At 44.2% G+C, this 27,325-nt stretch overlaps 1 protein-coding gene across 1 annotated transcript in view; it reads left to right on the plus strand.

Moving 5' to 3' along the window:
* igsf9bb (immunoglobulin superfamily, member 9Bb) overlaps window positions 1-27,325 on the plus strand; it is a 683,212-nt gene that overhangs the window by 275,695 nt on the left and 380,192 nt on the right. The window contains exon 4 of the mRNA XM_078198934.1: window positions 65-211. Coding sequence (XP_078055060.1) covers window positions 65-211 — 147 coding nt within the window. The remainder of the gene's footprint in view (window positions 1-64; window positions 212-27,325) is intronic.

Raw genomic sequence — 27,325 nt, forward strand, 5'->3', positions numbered from 1 at the left:
AGCAATACTCAAATTCTGTTCTACCAAATGGCTAAATGTGTGTTTTTGTGTTTTGTTTCTATAGGCCGGGCCAGTCTGTACGACAAAGCTTCATTGCGAATTGACCAGCTCCGCTCAGAGGACCAGGGATGGTACGAATGCAAAGTGCTCATGTTGGACCAGCAATACGACACATTTCACAATGGCAGCTGGGTGTATGTCACCGTAAATGGTGAGTAAAACGATCGAGTGCACGTTAGAATGTGCTACAGATGACTTTGACCGTGATCAAGAACTCCATTGTAGCCTTAATCAGATGAATTACCTAAAGTCATGTCGAACAACAATGAACTGAACAATGAATAAACGTCTCGTTTGATGTCCGTACAATGTATCTTCATTTACGCTTGATGCATATAACCTTAGATGCAATGAAAGCTGCGTTTGGGTTGGGAGAGGGCAATCAATAATAGTCTGTCATCAACAATAAGTTTATTTTAAATTATCAGGGTCTGTGTTGCAAGGCGTCTGTAGTACAGTTGGTATAGGAAACAATGCTGTCGGATGCCGCAGAATTTCTGGCTCAGGATTTTAAAGTTATCAACTGTAGATAATTTGTCAAGGTGACTGCAGTAATCACATGATAACTTCTCTTGTGTGAGTGAAATAAAAAGACGAAGTCTATGAACGACCAGTAAAACAGAACAAAAAGAACTCCTCCGTTTACACGATCCAGCATTCTGCTATGATGCTCTTAACACATAATATCTATCCACGTAATCTACACATAACAATCTAGTCCAAAGATGTGCGGGTTAGGTTGATTGGCCGTGCTAAAAAATTGCCCTTAGTGTCCTGGGATGCGTAGGTTAGACGGATTAGTGGGTAAAAATATGTAGGGATATGGGGGTAGGGCCTGGGTGGGATTGTGGTCGGTGAAGACTCGATGGGCCGAATGGCCTCTTTCTGTGCTGTAGGGTTTCTAAGATTTCTAAGATCTAAAGCCCTCGGTAAATTCCAGAGTCCTAAGCCCAGGGGCAGGTATACAGCAGAGTGGGGCTCAGATCTGTGTTCCTCCACTCTCCAGTGTGTGTTGGTATTCTGCCCAACAGCTACATCAGCCAGTTCGATTCTTATTCAAATTTTTAAAAAAACAATCGTTGTCCTGGACCATGCGGCACGGTGGCACAGTGGTTAGCACTGCTGCCTCACAGTCCCAGGGACCCGGGTTCGATTCCCAGCTTGGGTCACTGTGCAGAGTTTGCACGTTCTCCCTGTGTTGGCGTGGGTTTCCTCCGGGTGCTCCGGTTTCCTTCCACAGTCCAAAAGACGTGCTGGTTAGGTGCATTGGCCATGCTAAATTCTCCCTCAGTGTATCCGAACAGGTGCAGGAGTGTGGTGACTGGGGGATTTTCACAGTAACTTCATTGCGGTGTTAATGTAAGCCTACTCGTGATACTAATAAATAAATAATCTTTTTCCTGAAGTTCCCAAACAGACTGTAGAGTAACACATAGCACCATCTTTGGAATGAATTTCACCAAAATACTGTATTGCTCAGAACAATAATGAAGGTGCTGAATATATTCTGAGATGCTTGTGCCTTGGATCAAATTGGCATTTTCTGCTTTCCGACTGAGTAAATGCAGACATGTTTTAACGTACTGAATAACAGCCCTGCCTTTCACCTCTTTCGGGTGACTGAAGCTGAATGATAAAAAATGTTTAGCAACTAGCCATGCACAAAAACACTCAGTATGCTGAGACAGAACACCAGCGAGAAATAGCTATTGAAATATTCAGGATTAATAGACAATGCTGCAGGTGCTTGGTGTATCTATCCTGTGAGTCGTACTCTGGACTGTAGTGTATCCAAGGGCAGAAGTCACCATGTGTATTCCACCCTGTTGTACCAATGAGAACTCTGGCTCCCTTCATTAGTGGTGGCACTGCCGCTGATAGGTGAAGATCTGGAGAAAGATCCCTTTGAAGCCTCTTTTCTATCTGTATGATCTCAATGACACTACTGTTGGAAGGGGAAGCACGGTGGCACAGTGGTTAACACTATTGCCTCACAGCGCCAGGTACCTAGCTTCGATTCCCAGCTTGGGTCACTGTCTGTGTGGAGTTTGCACCTTCTCCCCATGTCGGTGTGGGTTTCCTCCGGGTGCTTCAGTTTCCTCCCACAGTCCAAAGATGTGCTGGTTAGGTGCATTGGCCATGCTAAATTCTCCCTCAGTGTACCCGAACACGCACCGGAGTGTGGCGACTAGGGGATTTTCACAGTAGCTTCATTGCAATGTTAACCTGTATTAACGTTTTTAAAAGTTGATAAAGTTTATTTATTAGTGTCACAAGTAGGCTTACATTAACACTACAATGAAGTTACTGTGAAGATCCCCAAGTTGCCACACTCCGGTGCCTGTTCGGGTACACTGAGGGAGAATTTAGAATGGCCAATTCACCTAACCAACACGTCTTTTGGACTGCGGGAGGAAACCGGAGCACCCGGAGGAAACCCACGCAGGCATGGGGAGAATGTGCAGACTCCGCACAGACAGTGATCCAAGCCGGGAATCAAACCTGTGTCCCTGGTTGTTCACTGATTCTGGAAGTTATAATGCAATGTGAATGAATGTGGCAATTCTTGGGCAAGAATCTGAGCAACCCGAGGTATTGCTCCCTTAAAGCCTGCCTCTGAATTTAATAAAGCATCCCTATTCTTTCCCCTGCCCTTCACCAATTACCACAATTCTGTTCAATATATGGTCTCCTCAGCCATAACAATTCTAAAAATGACTGAATAATAACCTTTCCCTATAAATATAATGCTTTATCACAATGTAACAACTGGAAGCACTTCAAGACAATGAATTGTTGTTGGAGTGTGGTAACTGTTATATGAACAACCACCTGACATTTTATATAAATGTCTTATTTTTCTTGCTGATCATTGCAGGTATCTCCCACTGTGCGTGCAAGCCCTGGCTGATAGCCAATGTTCTCGGTGTCAGCATTTGTCAAGTTGTTTCACAGTTTACTGTTTTGTCTAGATTGTAGAATTGACAAAATGACACCAGAACCTACCCAGTCCATTGAAATTCAGAATACCCAGAGAGCAAGAATATTTCAATTGTTTCACATAAATGTATCGGGGGCGAAATATTGGCTGGTGCTGAAAATGCTAATCGTGTCATAAAATCTCATTTTAGAATCAGCAAGTAGCGATGCTGTATGAAAAAATTTAAATGGGAATCTTCAAGCTGCACATTACATGCAGTGAGCTTTCTTTTATTATATACCATTTAGGAGCTTGACCTGAGAAGGGCTGATTTTTAATGACATTTTCCTTCACTGAACAACCTTCTAGATCAATGAGCAGGCAGGCTTTTTTTTCAAACAAGCAGCAATTTTACTAGCTGAGTTCAGGAGGGGGAAAAAAAAATCTTCATGTCGCAAGAAGCAATTGTGAATGGGGTTGCTAGGCATTACACTGTTTGATATTGTAGCAGGGAATGCTATACATCGAGGCGTACACATCCTGTGCTTTCATCTAACACAGCAACCTAGCTATGGGATGAATGTCTGGCTAGAAGATTGTCTCAGAAGGTGCGTCCGTTTAACTGATGGGGTGCGGAGAAGGAAGGTCCCTCCTTTTTAGAGCCCAGCACATCCAGACACCCGTCTGCAAAGTGGAAATCTTCACTCTGATGATCAAAGAATGCATTTGTGCATGAAAATGGTAGAGTCCATTATCAACGATGTAATAGTGGAACATTTAGAAAGACATGATGCAACCAAGCAGAATCAGCATGACTTCATAAAGAAATCACGTCTGATAAATTAATTAGAATCCTTTGAGGTGGTAATGAGTAGGATAGATGCAGGGGAACAATCCATGTAATGTACTTGGATTTCCAAAAAGTGTTTGATAAGGTGCCGTACAAAAGGCTACTTAATAAGATGAACCCAGGATGCTGGGGGCATTATATTAGCATGGATTCGCTAACAAATAGAAGACAGAGTCGGTATAAGGGAGGCATTTTAAGGGTGGCAACCTGTAACTAGTGAAGTGCCACAGGGATTAGTGCTGGGGCCACAATTATTTACAATGTATATTAATGACTTGGATGAGGGAAGTGAATGGACTATTGCCAAGTTTGCAGATGACACAAAGATAGGTGGGAAGGCAAGTGGTGAGGATGACACAAAGTCCACAGAAGGATGTAGGCAGGTTAAGTAAGTGGGCAAAAACATGGCAGATGAATCATAATGTCATAGAAATCATAGAAACCCTACGGTACAGAAAGAGGCCATTCGGCCCATCAAGTCTGCACCGACCACAATCCCACCCAGGCCCTACCCCCATATCGCTACATATTTACCCATTAATCCCTCTAACCTACACTAAGGGCAATTTTTTTTTAGCATGGCCAATCAACCTAACCCGCACACCTTTGGACTGTGGGAGGAAACCAGAGCACCCGGAGGAAACCCACGCAGACACGAGGAGAATGTGCAAACTCCACACAAACAGTGACCCAAGCCGGGAATCGAACCCAGGTCCCTGGAGCTGTGAAGCAGCAGTGTTAACCACTGTGCTACTGTGCCGCCCATAGGAAAATGTGAAATTATGCACTTTGGTAGGAAGAATAAAGGGGCTGAATATTATTTAAATGGAGAAAGACTGCAGAACAAAAGGGATTTGGGGGTCCTCATGCATAAATCACAAAAAGCTAGCCTGCAAATTCACCAGGCAATAGGAAAGGCAAATGGAGTGTTGGCCTTTATTTCAAAGGGAATGCAATATAAACATATGGAAGTCTTGCCAAAACTATAGAAGGTACAAGTTAGACCACACCTGGAACATTGTGAACAGTTTTGGTCCCTTTATGTAGGAGAGATATACTGGCATTGGAGTTAGTCCAGAGAACGTTCGCTAGGTGATCCCTGGTATGAGATTTTCTTATGAGGAGAGATTGAGTAGGTTGGGCCTGTACACTTTGAAGTTTAGAAGAATGAGAGGCGACCTTATTGAGACATAGAGGATTCTCAGGGGGCTTGGCAGGGTAAATGGTGAGAGGCTGTTTCCCCTTGTGGGAGAATCTAGGACCAGAGGGCATAATCTCAGAGTAAAAGGTCACCCATTTAAGACAGAGATGAGGAAGAATTTCATCTCTCAGAGGGGAGTGAATCTGTGGAATTCTTTACTGTAGATTTTGGGTTGTTAAGTATGTTCAAGGCTGAGATTGACAGATTTTTAATCAGTAAGGGAATCATGGAATATGGGGATAAGGGGGAAAAGTGGAGTTGAGGACTATTTTATCAGATGAGTCATGATCTCATTGAACGACAGTGCAGACTCGATGGGCCGAATGGTCTACTTCTGCTTCTACATCTTATGGTCTGAACCTTAGAGTCTGGCAACAAGTTTATGTACCTACTAGCTCAATATCTGACATACTTTCTCCTCTGCAATTCACAGGGAATGTATAAGCCTCTCCTGTCCTGAGTTCCCTCTTTCCACTTGATTATCCCAAAACATTCTTATCATATCTATCTAAATGTCTCTTTGGTGCTAAGTGGCAACCTATCTCCTGAGTTTTGGATAGGCATCTGACACAGTTACAGGGGATGCAGGTGTGGTCCGGGAATTAAATCTTCCTGCGGTCTTCATAAGATTCTGTCCCTCCCAGGCCCATCTAAATCCTTCTCCAAGCCAAAAGTTGAAGCTTTTGTGTTGGCCAACTATTCGACTACATGTGGCTCAACTTCATTGGACAGGATTTTCAGCCTTCCGAAAATTGACTTTGTTCTTCATTTTGCAAAACCATTTGGAGGCCTCCTCTCAAGTTGTCAGATGTAGCTAAGGTATAAATAACAAAACACAAGGTGGTCATTCAAACAAACTACAAAAACTGTTTGTTTCCAAGACAGTGGCCATGCTCGCACCAAAACCAGAAAATCCAACCCGAGGTCAACGGACCTTTGCATGGTTCATCCCCCACCTGCTACGATTCCCGTGGTGGGAGGGCAGGAAAATTCCGCTCAGGGTATCAACAAAAGAAAATCTGGATTTAGAATTCCAATGATGACCTTGAAACTATTGCTGATTGTTGTAAAATCCCATCTGGTTTATCAATGTCCTTTAGGGAAGGAAATCTGCCATCTTTACCTGGTCTGGCCTACATGTGACTCCAGACCCACAGTAATGTGGTTGACTCTGAAATGGGCAGTTAGAGTGGCCAATAAATGCTGACCCAACTAGCGATGCCCACATCCCTTGAATGAATAAAGACATTTTTTTATCTTTCTTCCCAAAGACAATCCCCACAGTGAGACAAGGATAGTCACAGTCTCATAACTCAAAATCTTCAAGACTCATTTTTAGATTATTTCCATTCAAAAGTTTACTTAAATCAGAAATACCATCTTCGCAGGTCAGGTCTGCCCATATTAATATTGGTGGAATATGTATATGAGTCTGTGACACAGTTAAATCAGAAGCAGAATGTTTATGGTCTTCCTGCATTTGCTAGAACACTATTAGCTGGGATTACGCATTGGCTCAATCAGTGAAATGCACTTTCTACATATTTCATTTGAATGCATTAAAGGTTTTGCACATTCCACAGCTGGATTAATGGGATACTTACCATCTGAGAAGAGGAGGGAGAAGGAAAGGGATGCGAGAAGAATGGGGAGAAGGAGCGAGAAGAAGGAGAGAGAGGTGAGGGGGAAGGAGAGAGCTGGGAGGTGGAGAAGAACAGGAGGCAAAAGGAGTTGAGGAGTAAGAGAAGGAGAAGAGGAAAGAAAGGGGAGTAAGGAGAGGAGAGCGGAGGAGATAAGAGGTTTGACATGTTTGGATGCTGGCTTTGGTCTAATCAGAGGTTCAGGGAGGATCTCTGTATGTAAAAAGATTTACCTTTGAGTGAGACACGCAGGTCAGACCCACCTGCAATGGGCAGAAGGTCAGGTCAAGGACAACACACTGGGCAGACATCAAAACCCAGGATGTTGATTCCATCCACAGATTAAAAGTGATTACAGTTTTAGAAACTGGGTTTATCTACATTGCATTGTTTTATAGATTTGTTCCATTCACTTTGTATTAATCTTGAAGACCAAGTGCCATCTTGAGGTGGCAAAAGTTTCTGAATTTATTATGGTTGAATGGGGACTGTTATGTAACATAAGGCTCTATTATCTTCAGTTTGCCATGTAACACTGACAATGCGCAAAAGATTGAAACCTTTTAATGAACCAATTAGCACTGATGCTGTGGGTATGATTAGTAAAGATGTTCAAATCAGGCTAATGTGGGTCTGCAGTCCTGTTCACTTAGGTGAATGGTTAGAAAATCATGGATTGAAACCAATGATTATTCCCCACCAGTGCCTGATAGGAAATGAAATTAAAACAATAATTGTGGAGTAAAGAGTTAACTCCAATGATAACTATGTCAGAGTGATGTCCCTCACTGAGGGAAGGTAAATGAGTAGCATCTTAGAGAGCAGCTCGAGATATGTCCTGGTCTTATCTAACCTTTGAAAATAGTTTGCAAATAAATGTGTTTTCATAAATCAAAATCATTGCCTCCAGCAGGATCTCTTCTGGTGTAAAAATCTAATGAATCTCAGGATAAAACTACATTAATAGAATAATGTGGTGGGCACTGGTTTTAAATTTGGGTATGGATAACAACTGTATGATGGAAGGAACCTTGACCGACCTCACTGTTCTTCATATGTAGGAACATTGCAACAGGAGTAGGCCATTCAGCCCTTGAAAGTCTGTTCCCCTTTTCATTCAGATCATGGCTGGGAATATATCTTAATTCCACCTACCACCCTTGCTTCTGTAACCCTTAGTATCCTCACCTAACAACAACCTATCCATCTCAGATTTGAAAATTCAAGTTGACCCCCCAGCCTCAATGGCCTTTTGGAGGAAAAAGTTCCAGATTATTGCCACACCGTTTTATGAAGAAGGCCTTCCTGACATCACCTCTAAACAGCTTAACTCCAATTTTAAGGTTATGTCCCTTTGTTCTTGGCTCCGACATGAGAGGAAATAGGTTTGGCCCATCTAGTCGGTTAACTCTTTTAATCATGAACAACTCAACTAAGTTACCCCTTAATCTTCTTTACTCTCTGGAGTAGAAAGTTAAAGTTTTTTAAAGTTTATTTATTAGTGTCGCAAGTAGCTTTACATTAACACTGCAATGAAGTTATTGTGAAAACCCCCTAGTCACCACACTCCACCCCCTGTTCGGATACAATTGGGGAGATTTTAGCATGGCCAATGCACCTAACCAGAACATCTTTCGGTGTGTGGGAGGAAACCAAGGCACCCAGAGGAAACCCACACAGACACGGGGAGAATGTGCAGACTCCGCACAGATGGTGACTCAAGCCGGGAATCGAACCCAGGTCTCTGGCGCTGTGAGGCAGCAGTGCTAACCACTGGGAGATACTTGACTGGTCTTAAGAATGTGCTAACCCAAGGTATCCATGGGATTTTTCAGTAGCTTGAGATAGGTATGATTCCTCAAGCAAGAATTAAGAAAACGCAAATTGAAGAATATATCAAATAAGTATCAAGACCTTTGCTTGTGGATTGTTAAGAAATAGGAGCTGAGCTGGTTCTGGGCACAGGCTGAGGATCCAATTTCCTAGCAGGCTAAAGAGTTCCAGGCATGTAGGGAGTGTGGCCAAGTGACAGAACATGCATGTTCCATTCTAGATTTATTGTATTTTAGTTGAAGAACTTGGCCATTCGGGATATTGGGAATACTCTTGCATGGCAAGAAAACAAGGATCACGAGACCCAGGGCTTGGGCACCAAAACACAGGGAGTCACTGGATGAAGAGACAGAGCATGGGAAGAGGTCTCAGCAAGAGAAGATCCAGGGAGAGAGATCGCTGGGTAAGGTGCAACCAGGGGAAGACCACCGGAAGGAGGAGAGCAATGGTAGGCACCACTGGGGAGCGGAACCACTGGGGAGAATAACAGAAAAGAGGCTCCAGGCCGCAAAAGTGCTGCTGTTGGCAGGTTCTATGTACTGAGGGCTCAGGAGAATCCCAGGAGATCTGAAAAGGCAGAGGAAGGTCAGTGTTGTGGGGCATTGGGCCAGAAGCAACCACTTGGATCAGTGGTGCTCAGCTTGGCGGTGCTGAAGAGCTGGAGTTCTGTTTGTGAGTCAGGGCTGGACTTAAGCCTTGGAAAGCCAATGAAATGAGTGTCAAGAGAAGTAATCAAACCAGTAGGAGGTGAGCCGTCATTGAGGCAGTTCTGAGTCACAGTGACGTTTGAAGGGACTTCAGAGGCTCGCTCTTTAAAAGTGAACACTTGAAATCCCTCGTGAGGGAGACAGAGTTTCATCAAGATTGTGTAACTCACAGAGTGGGTGGGTTACTGAGAAATCCATGGGATCTGTCTTGGTTGCATCTGTCATTTCTTTTACAGTGTGATGCATTCAATGACATTTTGCTTGTTAATTCACACATATCTCTTCATTCTGAAGGTTAGAGTATGAGATAGATATTGTAAATTGTTTCACTTTTCTAAAATTGCATGGTAAAATTTATTTAGTTTGTCCGGAATCGTGGAACCTTGTGGCTTTATTCTTTGAGCAAGTATCTCAAACTTTGTCTACTTTAATTGATGTGGAGATGCCGGCGTTGGACTGGGGTAAACACAGTAAGAAGTTTAACAACGCCAGGTTAAAGTCCAACAGGTTTATTTGGTAGCAAAAGCCACACAAGCTTTCGCAGCCCCAAGCCCCGAAGGCTTTTGCTACCAAATAAACCTGTTGGACTTTAACCTGGTGTTGTTAAACTTCTTACTGTACTTGAAATGAAACAGTGCTGATCACAAACTAAATGACACTAAAACGTTGAGAGTCTGGTCCAGTATCATAACAGAGTCAAATAATTGACTTTTCAACACCACAGCAGGTTGACTAGTAAACTGCAAAATATAACTATTAGTGACATCTTCAACCAAAATACAGATTATGGCCTGTTTAGCTGCCAACCGTGGTCGATTTACTGTATTACAAATTGCTTTCTGCAACATCTGAAGTGCTACAATCCTATTAACCTAAGATGTACTGTATAATCCCCGGCCTTGTATGATTGTCCCATTTTCTGTTGATGGCATTGCAGTGGAATCCAGTTAATGTAAGCTTTACTCCGTAATCTTACCTGCAAACTCGCCTGTCTGCTCCCAGGGGCTGGGGTGGAAAACTGCGCAAAGTCAGAGCGGAGTGCGTACAGACAGCATCAAGGACAGCAACACAAACTGCATCATGTTTCAAGCACAGACATTGACAGGATTTACGCTTGTGTAGTATTATAAGGACTAATAGATCTTGTCTTCACACACATCAGCTAAGAATGAGCAGTTACCACACTTACCACGACTTAAAATGAAAAGCACAGATCGAAGGTTCTTCACAGTGAAGATGAAGCAATAGTTCAGTTCTCAAAGCATCTGCTTCACCGCATTAGACACATCTACGTTGAGGCTCATTAAAATCGGCATAGTAAATAGATAGTGTGCCTGTTAGTCTGGCAACAGAAACAAACTCCATGCCACCTGCTCATGACTTACTGTCTCAGTGTGTCCACAACATACCATGAAGGACCAAGCATTATTGTAGCAGGGCATCTAATGGTCTCTGCCACCAGCTATATTTGCCTTTGGACATTTAGGTTTTAAACTTTTCTTCTTTTGCCAAGTATGAGCTGATTATGGCAATGTCAGGGGAAGTCAACATCTGGGACCCAAATGAATAGGGTAAGCTTAATCAAGTATCTCTTGCAAGGCTGCAAAGAGACATAGATGGGATGCAAAGCTGGGCTGAAAAATGGCAAATGGAGTTTAACCCTGATAAATGTGAGGTGATTCATTTTGGTAGGACTAATTTAAATGTGGATTACAGGGTCAAAGGTAGGGTTCTGAAGACTGTGGAGGAACAGAGAGATCTTGGGGTCCATATCCACAGATCTCTAAAGGTTGCCACTCAAGTGGATAGAGCTGTGAAGAAGGCCTATACTGTGTTAGCTTTTATTAATAGGGGGTTGGAGTTTAAGAGCCGTGGGGTTATGCTGCAACTGTACAGGACCTTGGTGAGACCACATTTGGAATATTGTGTGCAGTTCTGGTCACCTCACTATAAGAAGGATGTGGAAGCGCTGGAAAGAGTGCAGAGGAGATTTACCAGGATGCTGCCTGGTTTGGAGGGTAGGTCTTATGAGGAAAGGTTGAGGGAGCTAGGACTGTTCTCTCTGGAGCGGAGGAGGCTGAGGAGAGACTTAATAGAGGTTTATAAAATGATGAAGGGGATAGATAGAGTGAACGTTCAAAGACTATTTCCTCGGGTGGATGGAGCTATTACAAGGGGGCATAACTATAGGGTTCTTGGTAGGAGATATAGGAAGGATATCAGAGGTAGGTTCTTTACGCAGAGAGTGGTTGGGGTGTGGAATGGACTGCCTGCAGTGATAGTGGAGTCAGACACTTTAGGAACATTTAAGCGGTTATTGGATAGGCACATGGAGCACACCAGGATGATAGGGAGTGGGATAGCTTGATCTTGGTTTCAGATAAAGCTCGGCACAACATCGTAGGCCGAAGGGCCTGTTCTGTGCTGTACTGTTCTATGTTCTATGTTCTTTAACCAGTTACTTTGAAGGACTGTGTAATTAACAGCACCATGAGTGAGAAGGGAGTATAGTTTGAGTGGGTCAATATATTGCCAGATTAGGTCTAGAAAAAAATAAATGGAGAGAAGGAAGGATTAGGCTAAAAGAGGGTGGGGGGGGGAAATCAAAGGAAAAGTTAAAAAATAATGATTTGGCATTTTAAAATTGCCATCAACAATTAAAACCTGAAGGAATGAGACTGCACACTTGTAAAAACAATTTTTAATGCTAGAGATTGATTGGTTATAATGAACATTGATCCTAACATTAAAAGTGTATTAGATTTGAAATGACAACTTTCTGTTGTAAATTCAGTTCACATCTATCGCTCAAGTGTGGCAATTTCACATTGTTCAATGCATTTCAATGGTGAGGTAGGCAGTAAGATATCATTTTTACAAAGCTAACCATGGGAGTGGCCCAACTCAGACAGCAACCTTTGCATATTTAGGATTAATTGCATGTCCTGCCCTCGCCTGAAGTTGCTGTACCATTTACACAGATGTAACTTCAAGCACCATTCACCTTGCTGTTAATTTAACAGAACAAATTGGGCCATTTTAGTGGAAAGCCATTCTCGCATTGTGGTAAATTAAGTTATTTAGGTGTTCCATCCACATGAAAAATCCTATTCATTTGTGAACAGTTCCCCATTTATATTGAATCCCAGTTTCACAGCTCGTATTGTTACAGATTCTGACATTGATTATCTCATCCTTCTTTACCACTCCCTTGTTGCAGGTATGCAGTAGTTCAACAGCCAAGCTTGTTTCCATTAAAAATGAGTAAAGTTGTCGTTTGATAGTACAAAAATTGAGTATTGCTGAAAAAGGGACATGCTGTTGAAGCTTTTTGTCTGGCACTCAATAGGACAGTTCGCAAGAATACCAATAATAAAGGGAACAACAATTTATATTGCATGAGAAGATAGTGCTGATTAGTTGGCAAGTGGACTCTGATTGGTAGTGGCACTGCCTTGGAGAATGCACCAGGGAATAGTTAACTGCCAAGATTTTGTTCAAATTTAAAATCAGGCAGGGTGACTTTAATTAGTTAAGGCATTGCCATGGGGAATGAACCAGGAAATGGCCGTCCTCAAAGGTTTTGTGTCGGTAAAAATAAAGATGGGTCAATCTATGAACTTTACTCTTTCTGTCTGCCAAGTAAAATGAGTAAAGTCTTCACCAAGTATAAAAATGTGCAGTTCTTTCTGCATCAATGGTACACATGCTCGAAGATATGGGGAATCCACAATGTAGTGCTATCATATATATTAACCAGTCAATCAAAAAGTGGTTGCACAATCATATTCCATAGCATTTTCTGCTAAATCATTGTGTCATACTGTTATTGTTTAATTAAGTTGTATTCAGCTATGTCTTGTTTTATCTGTTGTGCCAACAGTCTGTTGTAAAATTATTGGATGTCATTCATCAACATTCTCATTTGCATTATGTTCCAAAGTGACATTTTACTGTGATAAATTCTGATGGTTGTAACTAGGTGGGACTGGGGTCACTTCAGTTCATTTGTGAAATAAGGCTGATTATGCCTCTGTCATATTGAGTGTGTGGCTTGCTCTCCATTATTCATAAACAGACTCACAAACCTGCTTGTGTTGGTTTGTCAATAGGAATAGAAACATAAAAATAAAGAAAATTTACCGCACAGAGAGAGGCCATTCTTTTTTCTATGGAATGTAGGCATCATTGGCAAGGCCGGCACAGTGGTTAGAGCTGCTGCTTCACAGCGCCAGGGACTTGGGTTTGATTCCCGGCTTGGGTGACTGTCTAACCACTGTGCCACCGTGCTGCCCCCATGAACTAGTTTTGAAGTGTTGTCATTGTTAACATTAACAAGTTGTTACATTGATCAACATGGCAGCCTGTTTCTGCACAATCTGTCCTTTGAACAAGAAATAAGACACTAGATCAAATATGTTCATAGAAATCATAGAAACACTACAGTGCAGAAGGAGGCCATTCGGCCATCAAGTCCGCACCGATCACAATCCCACCTAGGCCTTATCCCCGTAACCCCACGTATTTACCCTGCTAATCCCTCTAACCTATGCATCTCGGGACATTAAGAGGCAACTTAGCATGGCCAATGCACCTGACCCGCACATCTTTGGACTGTGAGAGGAAACCGGAGCACCCGGAGGAAACCCACACAGACATGGGGAGAACGTGCAAACTCCACACAGAGAGTGTCACGAGCCGGGAATCGAAGCCAGGTCCATAGAGCTGTGAGGCAACAATGCTAACCACTGTGCCATCGTGCTGCCCATTTTGTTTTGGTAACAATGATGGTGGAATAATATTTAATCTTGCACTAGTTTTGGAGCTTGTGCATATGGCTAATAAAATCCAAGATTGGACCATATAAACCTGAAGACATTCCACTCCTTCATGCGGGCTACGTGAGGCTCAATGTTGAAAGCCTCAGTAAAATAAATAAAAGTAATTTCAATAAGGCTTTCCCCTGAGCCTTGCAAATACTTTACAATCTTGTATGGAGTCACAACCTTCATTTCATGTTCCTCCTGAGAGCCTGATTCTTTCTGTAGGCATCCAAAGCGCCAGACAACACATCAAACTGAAGAACAACTGCTAATCCCAGTGAGATTCTTCCGTCATTTTCAGACTCAACAACTTGTGTAGCACCTTTAATATAGCAAAGTGCCTCAGGCACTTCAATGGAATGTTCTCAAATAAATTTTAACACCGTGACTTATGAGGAGATATTAGGTGAAAAAAGCTTAGTTTAAAAAGTTAGATTTTAAGGAGCACCTTAAAAAAGAAAAAGCAGTTTGAGAGAGAGGTGGAGAGATAAAGGGAGGGAATTCCAGAGCTTAGGGCCCGGACAGCTAAAGATATTGCGACCAATAAGTGGCCAGCACGGTGGCGCAGTGGTTAGCACTACTGCCTCACAGCGCCAGTGACCCAGGTTCAATTCCGGCCTTGGGTCACTGTCTGTGTGGAGTTTGCACGTTCTCCCCGTGTCTGTGTGGGTTTCCTCCGGGTGCTCTGGTTTCCTCCCACAGATGTGCGGGTTAGGTCGATTGGCCATGCTAATGGCCTTAGTCTCAGGGGAACTAGCAGGGTGGGGCTTCGGGGTTAGGGCCTGGGTGGGATTGTTGTGCTTGCAGGCTTGATAGGCTGAATGACCTCCTGCTGCACTGTAGGGATTCTATGATTCTATGAATAATGGAGCAGTTGAAATCGTGAATGTTCGAGAGACTGGAATTAGAGAATCACCAAGATCTTAGAGAATCGCACAGTTCAACAAGGTTTCAGAAGTCCAGAGGGTGATTTCCTGGAGGAATTTGGAAACAGGGATTAATTTTTAGTGGTGCCGGACTGGGAGAGAAAATTCAACTCAGCAAACAGAGGAGCCATGGGTGAGCAGGACTGTGCAGCTTCCTCTTCCCTTCCCTCCTTGTGGATAGAATCCTATCCTGCACTGTGGGAAGCCAGCCTCTCACTGAGCTTTATTCATTATCCTCGAAGCAGTTCCAGTTTTGATTTCTTGCACACCTCTCTATCATTATAATTCTGCATTTCTTACATCAAGATCGAGCCAACATGTCTATATTCTCATCATTATATTCCATGTCACAGTGTCTAGGATTTGTTTCTATCAGCCTTTGCCAAATAGATGAGACGTATGCTTTGATAAATTTTATATGTCTATAGTCTCTTTGGTACGAGTTACATCATCAGTCACGATAGTATATCTCCTTAAGAAGGTTTTAAATACTGTTAGTGCTACCAGGTAACATTTCATTGCAAGACAACACAAGCTTTAAGCAACAGATTAGAAGGGGTGGCACGGTGGCACAGTGATTAACACTGCTGCCCCACATCCCCAGAGACCCGGGTTCAATTCTGGTCTTGGGTAACTGTCTGTGCGGAGTCTGCACTTTCTCCCCGTGTCTGTGTGGGTTTCCTCCGGGTGCTCCGTTTTCCTCCCACAGTCCAAAGATGTGCTGGTTAGATAGGTTGGCCATGCTAATTTGCCCTTTCGTGGCAGGGGGATCAGCAGGGTAAATACGTGGGGTTACAAGGATAGGGCCTGGGTGAGATTGTTGTCAGTGCAGGCTTGATGGGCCGAATGGCCTCCTTCTGCACTGTAGGGATTCTATTCTAAAAGCAAAATACTGCGGATGCTGGAACCTAAAACAAAAGCAGAAAATGCTGGAAAATCACAACACCTCTGATAGCATCTGTGGAGAGAGAATAGAGCCAACGTTTTGAGTCAGGATGACCCTTTGTCAGACCTGCTGAGATTTTCCACAGTTTCTGTACCTGAGCAGAAAAAGAACTGTGCACCATTCCAGGCTGATCTCAGAGGGTGGCCCAGATCAGGATTCATGCATTAATCTCTGGTACGTGTATGGACACTGAGAAATAGAGGGTTATTCTGTAACAGCCAGAATGTATGCCAGGCTGTACTGATAGCTGACAGCAGATTTGAACAGCAAGTTTAGTGTTCCCAGCTCAGTAAGCACTGTCCGTCTGGAATATTAATAAATGAGGTGAAGACCAGGACAGTTTAATTTGTGTCCAGTATTCTGGATAATGTCTTGGATATGCCTGTTTCACCTGGGATCCTAACTTCCAGGATCCCCAGCGTCAGATTTTGGGGCTACCCTAAAGACGCGCTAGGGAATCCCTTATGGAAGTTCCCAGGTGAGCATTTGCACAGCAATTGTCCAAAAGCGTTAATTTTCCCTGTGAGACCATCCGAAAAAATGATTTAAATCGTTAACTTTGGATGGTTCTGCCAGGGTTATGCTGATAGTTACTCTGAAGAAGTTAGACAGGGCGGCACGGTGGTACAGTTGTTAGCACTGCTGCCTCACAGCGCCAGGGACCTGGGTTCGATTCCTGGCTTGGGTCACTGTCAGTGCGGAGTCTGCACATTCTCCCCGTTGTCTGTGTGGGTTTCCTCTGGATGCTCCGGTTTCCTTCCACAGTCTGAAAGATGTGCAGGTTCGGTGCATTGGCCATGCTAAATTCTCCCTCAGTGTACTCGAACAGGCGCCGGAGTGTGGGGATTTTCACAGTAACTTAACTGCAGTGCCTACTTGTAAGTAAGCCTACTTGTGACACTAATAAATAAACTTTAACTAAAAATAAAACCACTTCTAACTTCTGCGTAATTATTTTAAAACCCAGATCGATCCCTGCATAGGACACACTCACAGGACCCACGGCTGTTTCCCCCACCCTCCCCAGCTAAACATACCACCAACTGCATGGTATTCACCACCCGCTACTCCTCAGAGGATTCCCACCAACAACCCCCACCCTATCACCATTCGCATGGGGATCCCTTACCCCCTCAACCTGCAGGCCCAAACTCATCCCTGACCTGATCTGGCTGGTTCCCCACCCCCTAGATTCACGCCCCCCCCCCTCCCCCCCTTCCCCCCAACTCTTGGGGCACCAGCCGTTCACACAATGCTCCCGCTGCAGCGAGGTCAGAGAATTTGGCACCCAGCCAAACTTCCTTTCATTGCAGCAGGATGGGGTAATCCAGCCAGCGTGAGCGGTGGTAATATTCCAGCCATGATGTCCAACCACCCCCCTGATGTCGGAATCCCCTGCCACCCACTGGACCTCCAAATCCCCCACCTCCTAAATCCTAGCCACTCACCTTTTGGGTGTAACCTTCTCCCTGGCCTGTCAGTTTCAGTTGGACCTTTAGACTTATCAGCTTTATGACAGGTTGCGCAGTAAAGGGGAGCGATATCCTCCTTCACTCCGACGCTGTTATGAGCCGACGCTGAGCTTCAGTGATCCCCGCACTGCCTGGATCTCACCCAGCCTGAGTCAGAAAGGTCGGGCAAGACAGACATGGAAAGAATCTGTTGCAGGAAAGGGGGCACAAAGTAGCAATCTGACACTGATTGCCCCTCCGAGGAAGGTATGGCTCATGGTGTCTGGTGGAAGTCGAGGAAGGATAATATCCCAATGCAAATAGGGCCCTTCAGTTGAATTCTCCTCATGAATGAAAACAGAAAATTCTGGAAATACTCAGCAGGTCTGACAGCACCTGTGGAGAGAGAATGCTTCAGGTCTGTGACCTTCCATCAGAATTGAGAAAAGTTTGAACTGTGATAGGTTTTGTGCGAAGGGAAGGGAGTGGCTGGGAAGAAGAACAAAAGGTGAGGTGTGTGACCGAGTGAACTGCAGGAGAGATTAAATAACACGAAGCTTCATGATGCAGGACTGATAGGACAAGTCGAGAAACAAAAGATGTGTATTGAAGAGGTGTGAATGGCAGGATAGGTGCATCTGGACACCAAATAAAAGAATTGGAAAAGAAACAAGAAAAAAAATCAAACAAGCAAACAAAATAAAAATGGGGCATAAGTTATAATCTAAAATCGTTGAACACAATGTTGAGTCGAGAAGGCTGTAAATTTCCCTGTTGAATAAAGTAAAATGAACTAATCCCTTCATAAATAATTGTTTACCGCTCGTTATGATGCATGAAATGTAATTAATAAATACTAAAGGAAATAAAAATAGCTAACCCTAACTTGACAGTAAGATGCCTGTCATTCCTTCATTCTGCCTTCTGACCCTCATCCAGTATTTCTGTTTCCTGTGTGTCATTAAGCACAGAAAGAGCTAAGCTTTTAAAGTTTATTTATTAGTCACAAGTAGGCTTACATTTACACTGCAATGAAGTTACTGTGAAAATCCCCTAGTCGCCACACTCCGGCGCCTGTTCGGGTACACTGAGGGAGAATTTAGCATGGCCAATACACCTAACCTGCACATCTTTGGACTGTGGGAGGAAACCGGAGCACCCGGAGGAAACCCATGCAGACACAGGGAGAACATACAAACTCCACACAGACAGTGACCCAAGCCAGGAATTGAACCTGGGTCCCTGGCACTGTAAAGCAGCAGTGCGAACCACTGTGCTACCTTTCCGACCATGAAGGGCTGACTTATCCTGAGCCAGCGCGGGACCCATGTGACACAGCACGTAAGTACCAGTGCACCTGTAAAGATGCGCTTTTACAAACTTCATTGGAGAACACAGAAAGTATTTATTAATAAGAATTGTGGTTCCACCTTGCTCCCAAAATGTCTTCTGCCTAAGAGGACTCCACCCCCTAGGGTGATTCTCTACTCTGTGTTCCACTTGATCCTCCAAGCCAGATGATGACCCTTGCTCTGCTGTGTTGCCCTCAAAAGGGACAATCACCACAGCACCCACTTACAGAAGAGAATTATGGGGAAGTCTCAAAAACTGACTGGACAGCGCAGGGAATGGTAACTATTGTCGCAAAAGTGCTGACTTTTAAAGAATATTTGTTCATGGGATCGGAACATCGTTGGCTTCTCAGCATTCGTTGTTCATCCTAATTGTTCTTAAAATGAGGGAATTCTTTTTACAAGTCAACCACATTGCTGTGGCTCTGGAGTCACACGTAGGCCAGACCAGTTAAGGATGGCAGATTTCCTTCCCTAAAAGACATTAGTGAACCAGACAGGTTTTTACAACAATCGACAATGGTTTGACTGTCATCATAAGATTCTTAATTTCAGATTTTTATTGAATTCAAATTTCACCATTTGCCGTGGTGAACCCAGGACCCCAGAGCATTACTCTGGGTCTCTGGATTTCTAGTCTGGTGACAATACCATTACGCCACTGCTGCCTCTGGGCAGATATCACACAATAGATGCTGCATCACGCAGTGTTCAGATAAAAACACGGCTTGCAGCTGTATAAGAACAGGATCTTCATTAAACTGTACAGAAGCTGACAGCTCGTGCTAAAGTCTATTGTTCTGGATCTACTCAGTTCAAGATGGAAGTCAACTGTCCCTCCAGGTCAGTATAAGCAGGGCAACTCGAGCTACTGAACTGATTTATATTTTCCTTTCGGTTCACTTGACAGAAATGAACCTGTCCATAAAATGATCACTGAAGAGGAACACAATATTATAGCAAGCACCATGACAACTAAGAGGAGGTTAGGAGGGCTGGTGTGATCACATCCGAGTTCACTGATATCCTTTGTGAGTTTCTTTAAGAGTGAATGTTCTATAATAATTAATAATAATAGGGCAGCACAGTGGCACAGTAGTTAGCACTGCTGCTTCGCAGTGCCAGGGACCCGGGTTCGATTCCCAGTTTGGGTCACTGTCTGTGCGGAGTCTGCACGTTCTTCCAGTCTCTGTGTGGGTTTGCTCCGGTTTCCTCCCATAGTCTGAAAGATGTGCTGGTCAGGTTCATTGGCTATGCTAAATTCTCCCTCAGTGTACCCGAGCAGGCACCCCGTTACCTCACAGTAACTCCATTGCAGTGTTAATGTCAAGTTTATTTATTTATTAGTCACAAGTAGGCTGACATTAACATTGCAATGAAGTTACTGTGAAAATGTAATGTAAGCCTACTTGTGACACTAATAAATAAATAATTATTTTTTTTTAAATCACAAAGTAAAACCCATGCTGCCACAGTAAGGTTGTGCTGGGAGCAGGGCAGTGAAAAGGGGAGGGGAGATATTCACTCCAGGCTGGCCTGAGACCAAATACACTGCAGTGTAGAGAAAGAATAACTGATCCGGCTGAGTGGTGGGTCCTGGGGGAAAAGCCTTTCAGCTTGGTCCTGGACAATCATTAATTTGTGACCTCCATCGAAAGCTTCTTTCACTGAATGATGACCTGAATATCGCAGGTGGAACCAGCCACAGGAACATTCACTGAAGGCAAGGAGAGAGAGGAGATATCCATATCCAAGCATTCATTCACTCTTGCAAGAGCTCACTCTCCGATACATTTAATCCATTGAGAATGAATTGAGCTCGGGACATAAATATCCCCCAGTGCACTCTTTTATCAAGAAATACAGATGTTCGGCACTTTGTAGTGGCGTTCCCAGTCTATCCACATGATCAATCACTGAGGTTGAAGAACTCTCTTTTTGTCAATATTCATAAATTCTGCAATAGAGTGAATAATCAAACAATGTTTGTAAGAAATGTTCCCAGTTGCAGACTGTTCATTCCCAATGAAACAGGGGAATACGGTATAGTCTGGGTAGAAGATGTTTCCTTTTTTTTGCACAGAATCTCGGTTGACACTCCAGTGCAGTACAGGACTGTTAGACTGTCAGGAAAGAGATGTTAAAGCAGGGCCCCACCTACCTTCTCAGATGGATGCAAAGGATCCCCGGCACAGTTTCGAAGAGCAGAGGTGTAATAAGTCCTCAGAGGCAGAAGTCCCTTCACCAAAATCCCTTTATTTACAAGTCTGACAGCAGCATACAGAGTGCTTTCAGTTAGCAGACTACACTGGGAATCCCAGAGGAACTGACACTCCTGGTTCAGTATAAAGCAAGAGGCTCCCTAATTGGCCCACCAATTTGACCCTCAATCCGGGAGTTCATATTCTAACAGGCCCTCCTCAATTGCCCAATTAAAGTCGTTACAAGAGGGATTCACCCTGCACTAAAGAATACTTATCCCCCAACTAACACCTAACAAAAAATTCATTCATGGGATTGTTGGCTGGGCCATCCCTAATTGCCCTTAACTGTGTGGCTTGCCAGTCCAACTCGTAAGGCATTTAAGAGTCAACCACATTGTTGTGGATCTAAAGTCACTGCCTTGCCCCCAGAGCAAGTAAGGATGGCAGATTTCCTTCCCTAAAGAACATTGGTGAATTACATGGGCCTGTACAACAATCATCAATGTTTTCATGGTCATCATTAGACTTTTAAGTCATCATTAGATTCTTAATTCCATCTTATTCTTGAACTCAAACTTCACCATCTGCCATGGTGGGATTCCAACTCAGATCCCCTTGGGTCCCTGGATTACTAGTCCAGTGAAAGTCCCATTGCGCCACTGCCTCCCCACAATTATCTGTCATTATTAGATTACTGTTTATGGGACCTTGCTGTGTGCAAATTGACTGCTGCGTTTCCTGCATTATCAAATTCATGAGTCTGTCATTGGCTGAAGAACATTTGGGATTCCCTGAGCTCATGGAAAGGGGTGTAAAAATCATTCTTTTTACTGATGTTTCTCTGCTAGTTTTGAACAATTTTGGAATAAGAATCCAGGAAAGTAGCAAAAGCAGTCTGTGAGAAGGAAAAAGGTTAAATTGAAGGAAAGATCTGCATTAAGGACTCACTGATGTTCTCCATTGTGGAGAGGTTCCACTGGATACATGCTCACGTGGCAACAGATATCACTGTTCAGAAGATCCTACATTTGGGACTCGATTGTCCCCCCGGGGCCTGGAAACAAGAGATGGGACTGTGCCCAGGTCCCAAAGCCATTCCTAGGTGGAAACAGTCATTGGGATTTTACTTATCGGGATTTTGATGGAAACTTTCCCTTATTTGGCATGCAGACCAGGAGGGTCTTGAAGCTTGAGTGCCACTTGATGGGCAGCACGGTGGCACAGTGGTTAGCACTGCTGCCTCACAGCGCGAGGGACCCGGGTTCAATTCCGGCCTCAGGTCACTGTCTGTGTATTGTTGCACGTTCTCCCCATGTCTGTGTGGGTCTCCTCCGGTTTCCTCCAAAGATGCGTCAAAGGGATTAGCAGGGTAAATACGTGGGGTTACTGGGTGAGATTGTTATCAGTGCAGGCTCGATAGGCCGAATAGCCTCCTTCACTATAGGGATTCTATGATTCTATGATATCCTTTCAGCTTGAGAAAAACAGTAGGGCACACGAGAGGGTAAGTAATGGAGTAGGCACTTCGGATGAAAATGCCCTCTCATCAACTTGTCAGAAAGTTTAAATAACGATCAAATATGGCAGCCAGCCTACCACTGTGGGCTTGGGTGGGGACGCATCGGGCGACCTTTGGCTGTACTCTCAACAGGACAGGGAGGGAGGGCCTCTAGATGTGGAGTGCTGCCATCCCACCTTCCTTCCTGCTCCCGGATGCCTGTGTCCAGGTAGTTAACCCACTTCCCATTGGATCAGAAAACTTAAATTACCCTTCACAAGGCTCGTAATGTGCCTATCGGTTTGCTGCCTCGCAGGGGGTGAGCAGCCTTGCCAGTCCTGAACTTGTCTCTGCTAAAATGGTCGCTATTAACCTCCATTCTCAACCACAGTGGCACCAAAGAATCCTGCCCTTGACCTCTACCTTGTGCTGAGTAAACTGATCTTAGCTGGCGAAATGGGAAAACTCCAATTGGCCTCTCTGTCCCCGTGCTGAAGAGGAGGGAAAATAGCACCCATGGTGTTTGCTGCTACACAGGATCACGTGGCATATTTAGAATGTGCACATGCATGTACCTGGAGTGAAATGAGGATCACCCATGATGCCTTCTTTTGGTTTATATGAATTGTCAGCACTCCCAGTTCATGCGCACACATGTGGAATACTCATTTAATTGAGTGCCAGTCAGCTATCAACATTCTTGAAACTGTCCTTGCAACATGGCCTTCAGGAGAACAGGAATAAACAAAGCCAAATAAAAGACCAACAAATGTGCTTTACCTGTAAGAAAAATAATGTACATTTGACAACATACTTGATTTCAGGACAGAGGAAGCCATTTAGGACTGCGATTAGGGTTAGTCAGAAGGTTATGAATCTTTGGAATTCTGCATCTCTGTGGTTATCCAGGGACCTGAGTTAGATTCCTGGCTTGGGTCACTGTCTGTGCGGAGTCTGCACTTTCTCCCCCTGTCTGCGTGGGTTTCCTCCGAGTGCTCCGATTTCCTCCCACAGTCCGAAAGATGTGCTGGTTGGGTGCATTGGCCATGCTAAGTTCTCCCTCAGTGTACCCGAAACGGTGCCGGAGTGTGGCGATGAGGGGATTTTCACAGTAACTTCATTGCAGTGTTAATGTAAGCCTGCTTGTGACACTAATAAATAAACTGAAACTCAGCGAGCTGTGAAAGCTCAGTTGAAGACTGAGATTGAGGCATTCTTGGATAATAAGGATTTCAAGGTATAGGGTGGACAAGCGGAGTTGATGTCAAAGTTCAGCCATGACCTTACTAAATGGTGGAGGATGCTTGAGGGACCATATAGCCTACTCCTGCTCCTATTTATTGTGCTCCTAAGTTATTAATACTCGAAGTACCCGTTAAGTGCTCCCGTATGAGAAAACGAGGCTTTGAAGGATTGCCCGTTCCATAATATCACTGTCATGCCATCTGCTACAGCTCTAATCACTTCTGCACAGCTGAAATAAAGATGCCGTCTGGGGAGTTCCTGGATTAGAAATTGCAGATAGAAAAATATTAAATGATGACTTCTGCTGTAAATGAGTTAAATCGTTGATATGCTTTACAGGAATGCTCCCCCCATCTGAGCTAGAGTTATACGCCAGAATTCTACCGCCCCGCCCACCACAGAATCGGAGCGGGCGAGGGGTGGACAATGGAAATGCCCGTTGACTTCGGGTGGGATTTTCTGGTCTCACTCGACCAAGGCCATAAAATCCCGCCCACAATGTGCAAATAGGCTCCAACAGAATTCAAGTGCAGAGAGCTGACCACAAGATTAAAATGACAGTAAAAATAAAACCGTCTTTTTGCTGTGATAAAACATGACATGAATCTTAACATTTCCTGGTTGAGTACTCGCGACAGGAGTATTCTTTCGATTAGATGGTCTCTGAAATGAAGCGACATGGGAGAGACTCGGTAAATGGATTGCTGGATTTATTGAGTTGCACACTTTGGCCCTGGTCCGCCGGGACCAAGGTTTGAATCAAACTCATTCTGATCGCTTGAGTGTGTCCCTTCTCTGCTGACTGTTGGGAGCCGAACAGAATCTGGATCACCCCCAACCCCAATCCTTAAAAAAAAGCCCTGACCCACAACAGTAGCAAATTGGCAATAAATGTGCTATCTCACTCAGAGATTCCACGATGCACGCCACGGAGAATGGACAATGGAAAATGTCACTGTCGAGCAGCAGGGAATGTGAAAGGTGAGCTTGAAAGAGTAGTTAGGCTTTTATCTGTACTTAAATATGCTGAATCTAAGCAAAAAAGCACTGGTACTGAAGGCATGAATTAAGAAACTGTCTCATTTCACCTTAACAACTGGCTGCCTTTCATTGCCTCAGGGCTCAATTGTATAACGGTTATGATTGATATCCATGTTTTCTGCTGTTAACACGTAAGTGGGGAATTCTGGCTTCATCTGTGTATTTAACATTCATTGATTCCAAACGTTAGGCATAGAACGTTATCAAGTAATATTGTAACATAAGGAAAGACATCTAAATACATCAGGTTAGATGCAGAGGGGTGGGCATTATGGCATGCATCCCGCCATCATATTTGGGTGCCATATTGAAAAGGCGCCCAACATCACCAACCCACCGTTGAAGAATAAAGGTGGACCTCCTGAAAAAGAAGATGGACTTCCAGGAACATACTTGAGGCTGGAAGGTGGATCTTCTCGCTGACGCTGAATCTAGAAGATCCATCCATAGGTGCTCCATCCACCCACTGCTGTGATGTTCCGGTATCCAGGGTTACTGCTAGCCTCCATCCTGAACTCCAGGGGCAGCCCCAGGCATTGTTCAGGTGAGTCCCGACTTCTGCTTGCCGCCTTGTTCCAGATGTGATCTGGATCGACGTGTTTACCTGCTGGCGCAGCCAAAAATCTGGCATGGGTGGAAGATTGTGGTCAGGCCTTCATCCGCATCCGTTAGAGGGATGCAAATCAGTTTCACGATGGTCTCCAGCAGGCTTCCCAATCCGCCATTGCAGACACTAGTGGAAGATCCCATGGGAAATTCAAGCTGGTGTCAAACAGATTTTTAGACTCCTACCCCCTGCCATTGAACTCACCGGTGGGGCCATAGAAGAATTCCATTTCGCTTATTCTAAGGATCTTTAAGAATATGTTTTTCTGATTCCATGTTTTTCTCCATCTCACCTGAAGGTGGTGACTAATCATTCTTCGAAACGAGGACCGGTTTTCTCTATAACCAAGATGGTGAAGGGGGAAGTCAGTGTCTACACCCGTGCTTCACAAACTTTTTCATCTGTGGCCGGGTAAAAGACCTCACAAATCACCTGCCACTCCGATCCTTGTGCTTGCCACCACAAAGAATTGCTTTAGAATTACTGGAAAGAATAATGCTGCTACGGATGAGACACCAATGAGTTGAGAGTCTGCTTCCAAGTTACAGAACTTCACAGCACCAAGGACCCAGGTTCGATTCCGGCCTGGGTGACGGTTTGTGTGGAGTTTGCACATTCTCCCCATGTCTGCATGGGTTTCCTCTGAGTGCTCTGGTTTCCTCCCACATTTCAAAGACATGTAAGTTAGGTGGATTGGCCATGCTAAATTGTACCTCCCCATTGTTTGCGCAGGTATACGCATGTGATCTGTTCCAGGAATAATTAGCTACAGAAGCAGACAAAAGTTTGACCGATGCACCACCAAGTGAGGAAAGGTTTAGAGAGAGAATTCAAAGCTGATCTGAGTAATGGTGACCATGAAATTATCATCGATTGTTGTTAAAAAAGCCCATCTGGTTCACTCATGTCCTTTAGGGAAGGAAATCTGCCGTCCTTACCCGGTCTGGACTACATGTGATTCCAGATCCACAGCAATGTGGTTGACTCTCAACTGCCCTCAGAAAATGGCCGAGCGAGACACTCAATTCAAGGGCGGTTAGGGATGGACAACGAATGCTGGCCTTGCCAGTGACACCCACACTCATTGACAGAATAAAGGTTAAAAAAAAAACACCACAAGCACTAAAAACCTGACCTAGTAGTTGTATGTTGTAACTGCAACATAAATCTTGCTCATAAAACTACAGTGCTGTTGCTTGCATTTATGATGACTCGTGCCATACACCCGGGAGCCAGTCTGGTTGTATGATGTCATGGAAGTGGTGGGGAGGACAACCTCTGACCTAGGCCTATTATTCTGTCTTAACCTGCTGTCCGTACACATACACCTTGCAGCAGTGAATATTGCTCAAGAATGGATCTGTGAATTTTCCCGTCAGCTAAGTACATAAGAACATAAGAAATAGGAGCAGGAGTAGGTCATCTAGCCCCTCAAGCCTGCTCCGCCATTCAATAAGGTCATGGCTGACCTGATAGTGGGTTCAGTTCCACTTACCCACCCACTCCCCATCAAGCACCCACTCCCCATCAAGCATATAACTGGTTTATGTGGCTCAGTATCACGTCAGTATTGTGTATATGCGAGAACGCTGAAATGGTGTCACTATTAAAGTGTTCAGGGATGTGCAGATCAGGTGGATTGGCCATGCTAAATTGCCCCTTAGTGTCCCAAGATGTGTAGGTTAGGGGGATTAGTGAGGTAAATGCATGAGGTTATGGGAATGGGGTGGGGAGGGGTTGGGCCTGGATAAGATGTTCTTTCGGAGAGTTGGTGCAGACTCGACGGGTCGAACAGCCTCTTTCAGCACTGCAGGGATTTCCTTTATTTATGGAAATTATTGTCCAAATCAAATCTTTGGATTTTATTTGATTTGATTTATTATTGTCACATGTATTAGTATACAGTGAAAAGTATTGTTTCTTGCGCGCTATACAGACAAAGCATACCATTCATAGAGAAGGAAAGGAGAGAGTGCAGAATGTAGTGTCACAGTCATAGCTAGGGTGGAGAGAAAGATCAA

The sequence above is a fragment of the Mustelus asterias genome, chromosome 27, assembly GCF_964213995.1.
Source record: "Mustelus asterias chromosome 27, sMusAst1.hap1.1, whole genome shotgun sequence".
Classification (NCBI taxonomy): Eukaryota; Metazoa; Chordata; class Chondrichthyes; order Carcharhiniformes; family Triakidae; genus Mustelus; species Mustelus asterias.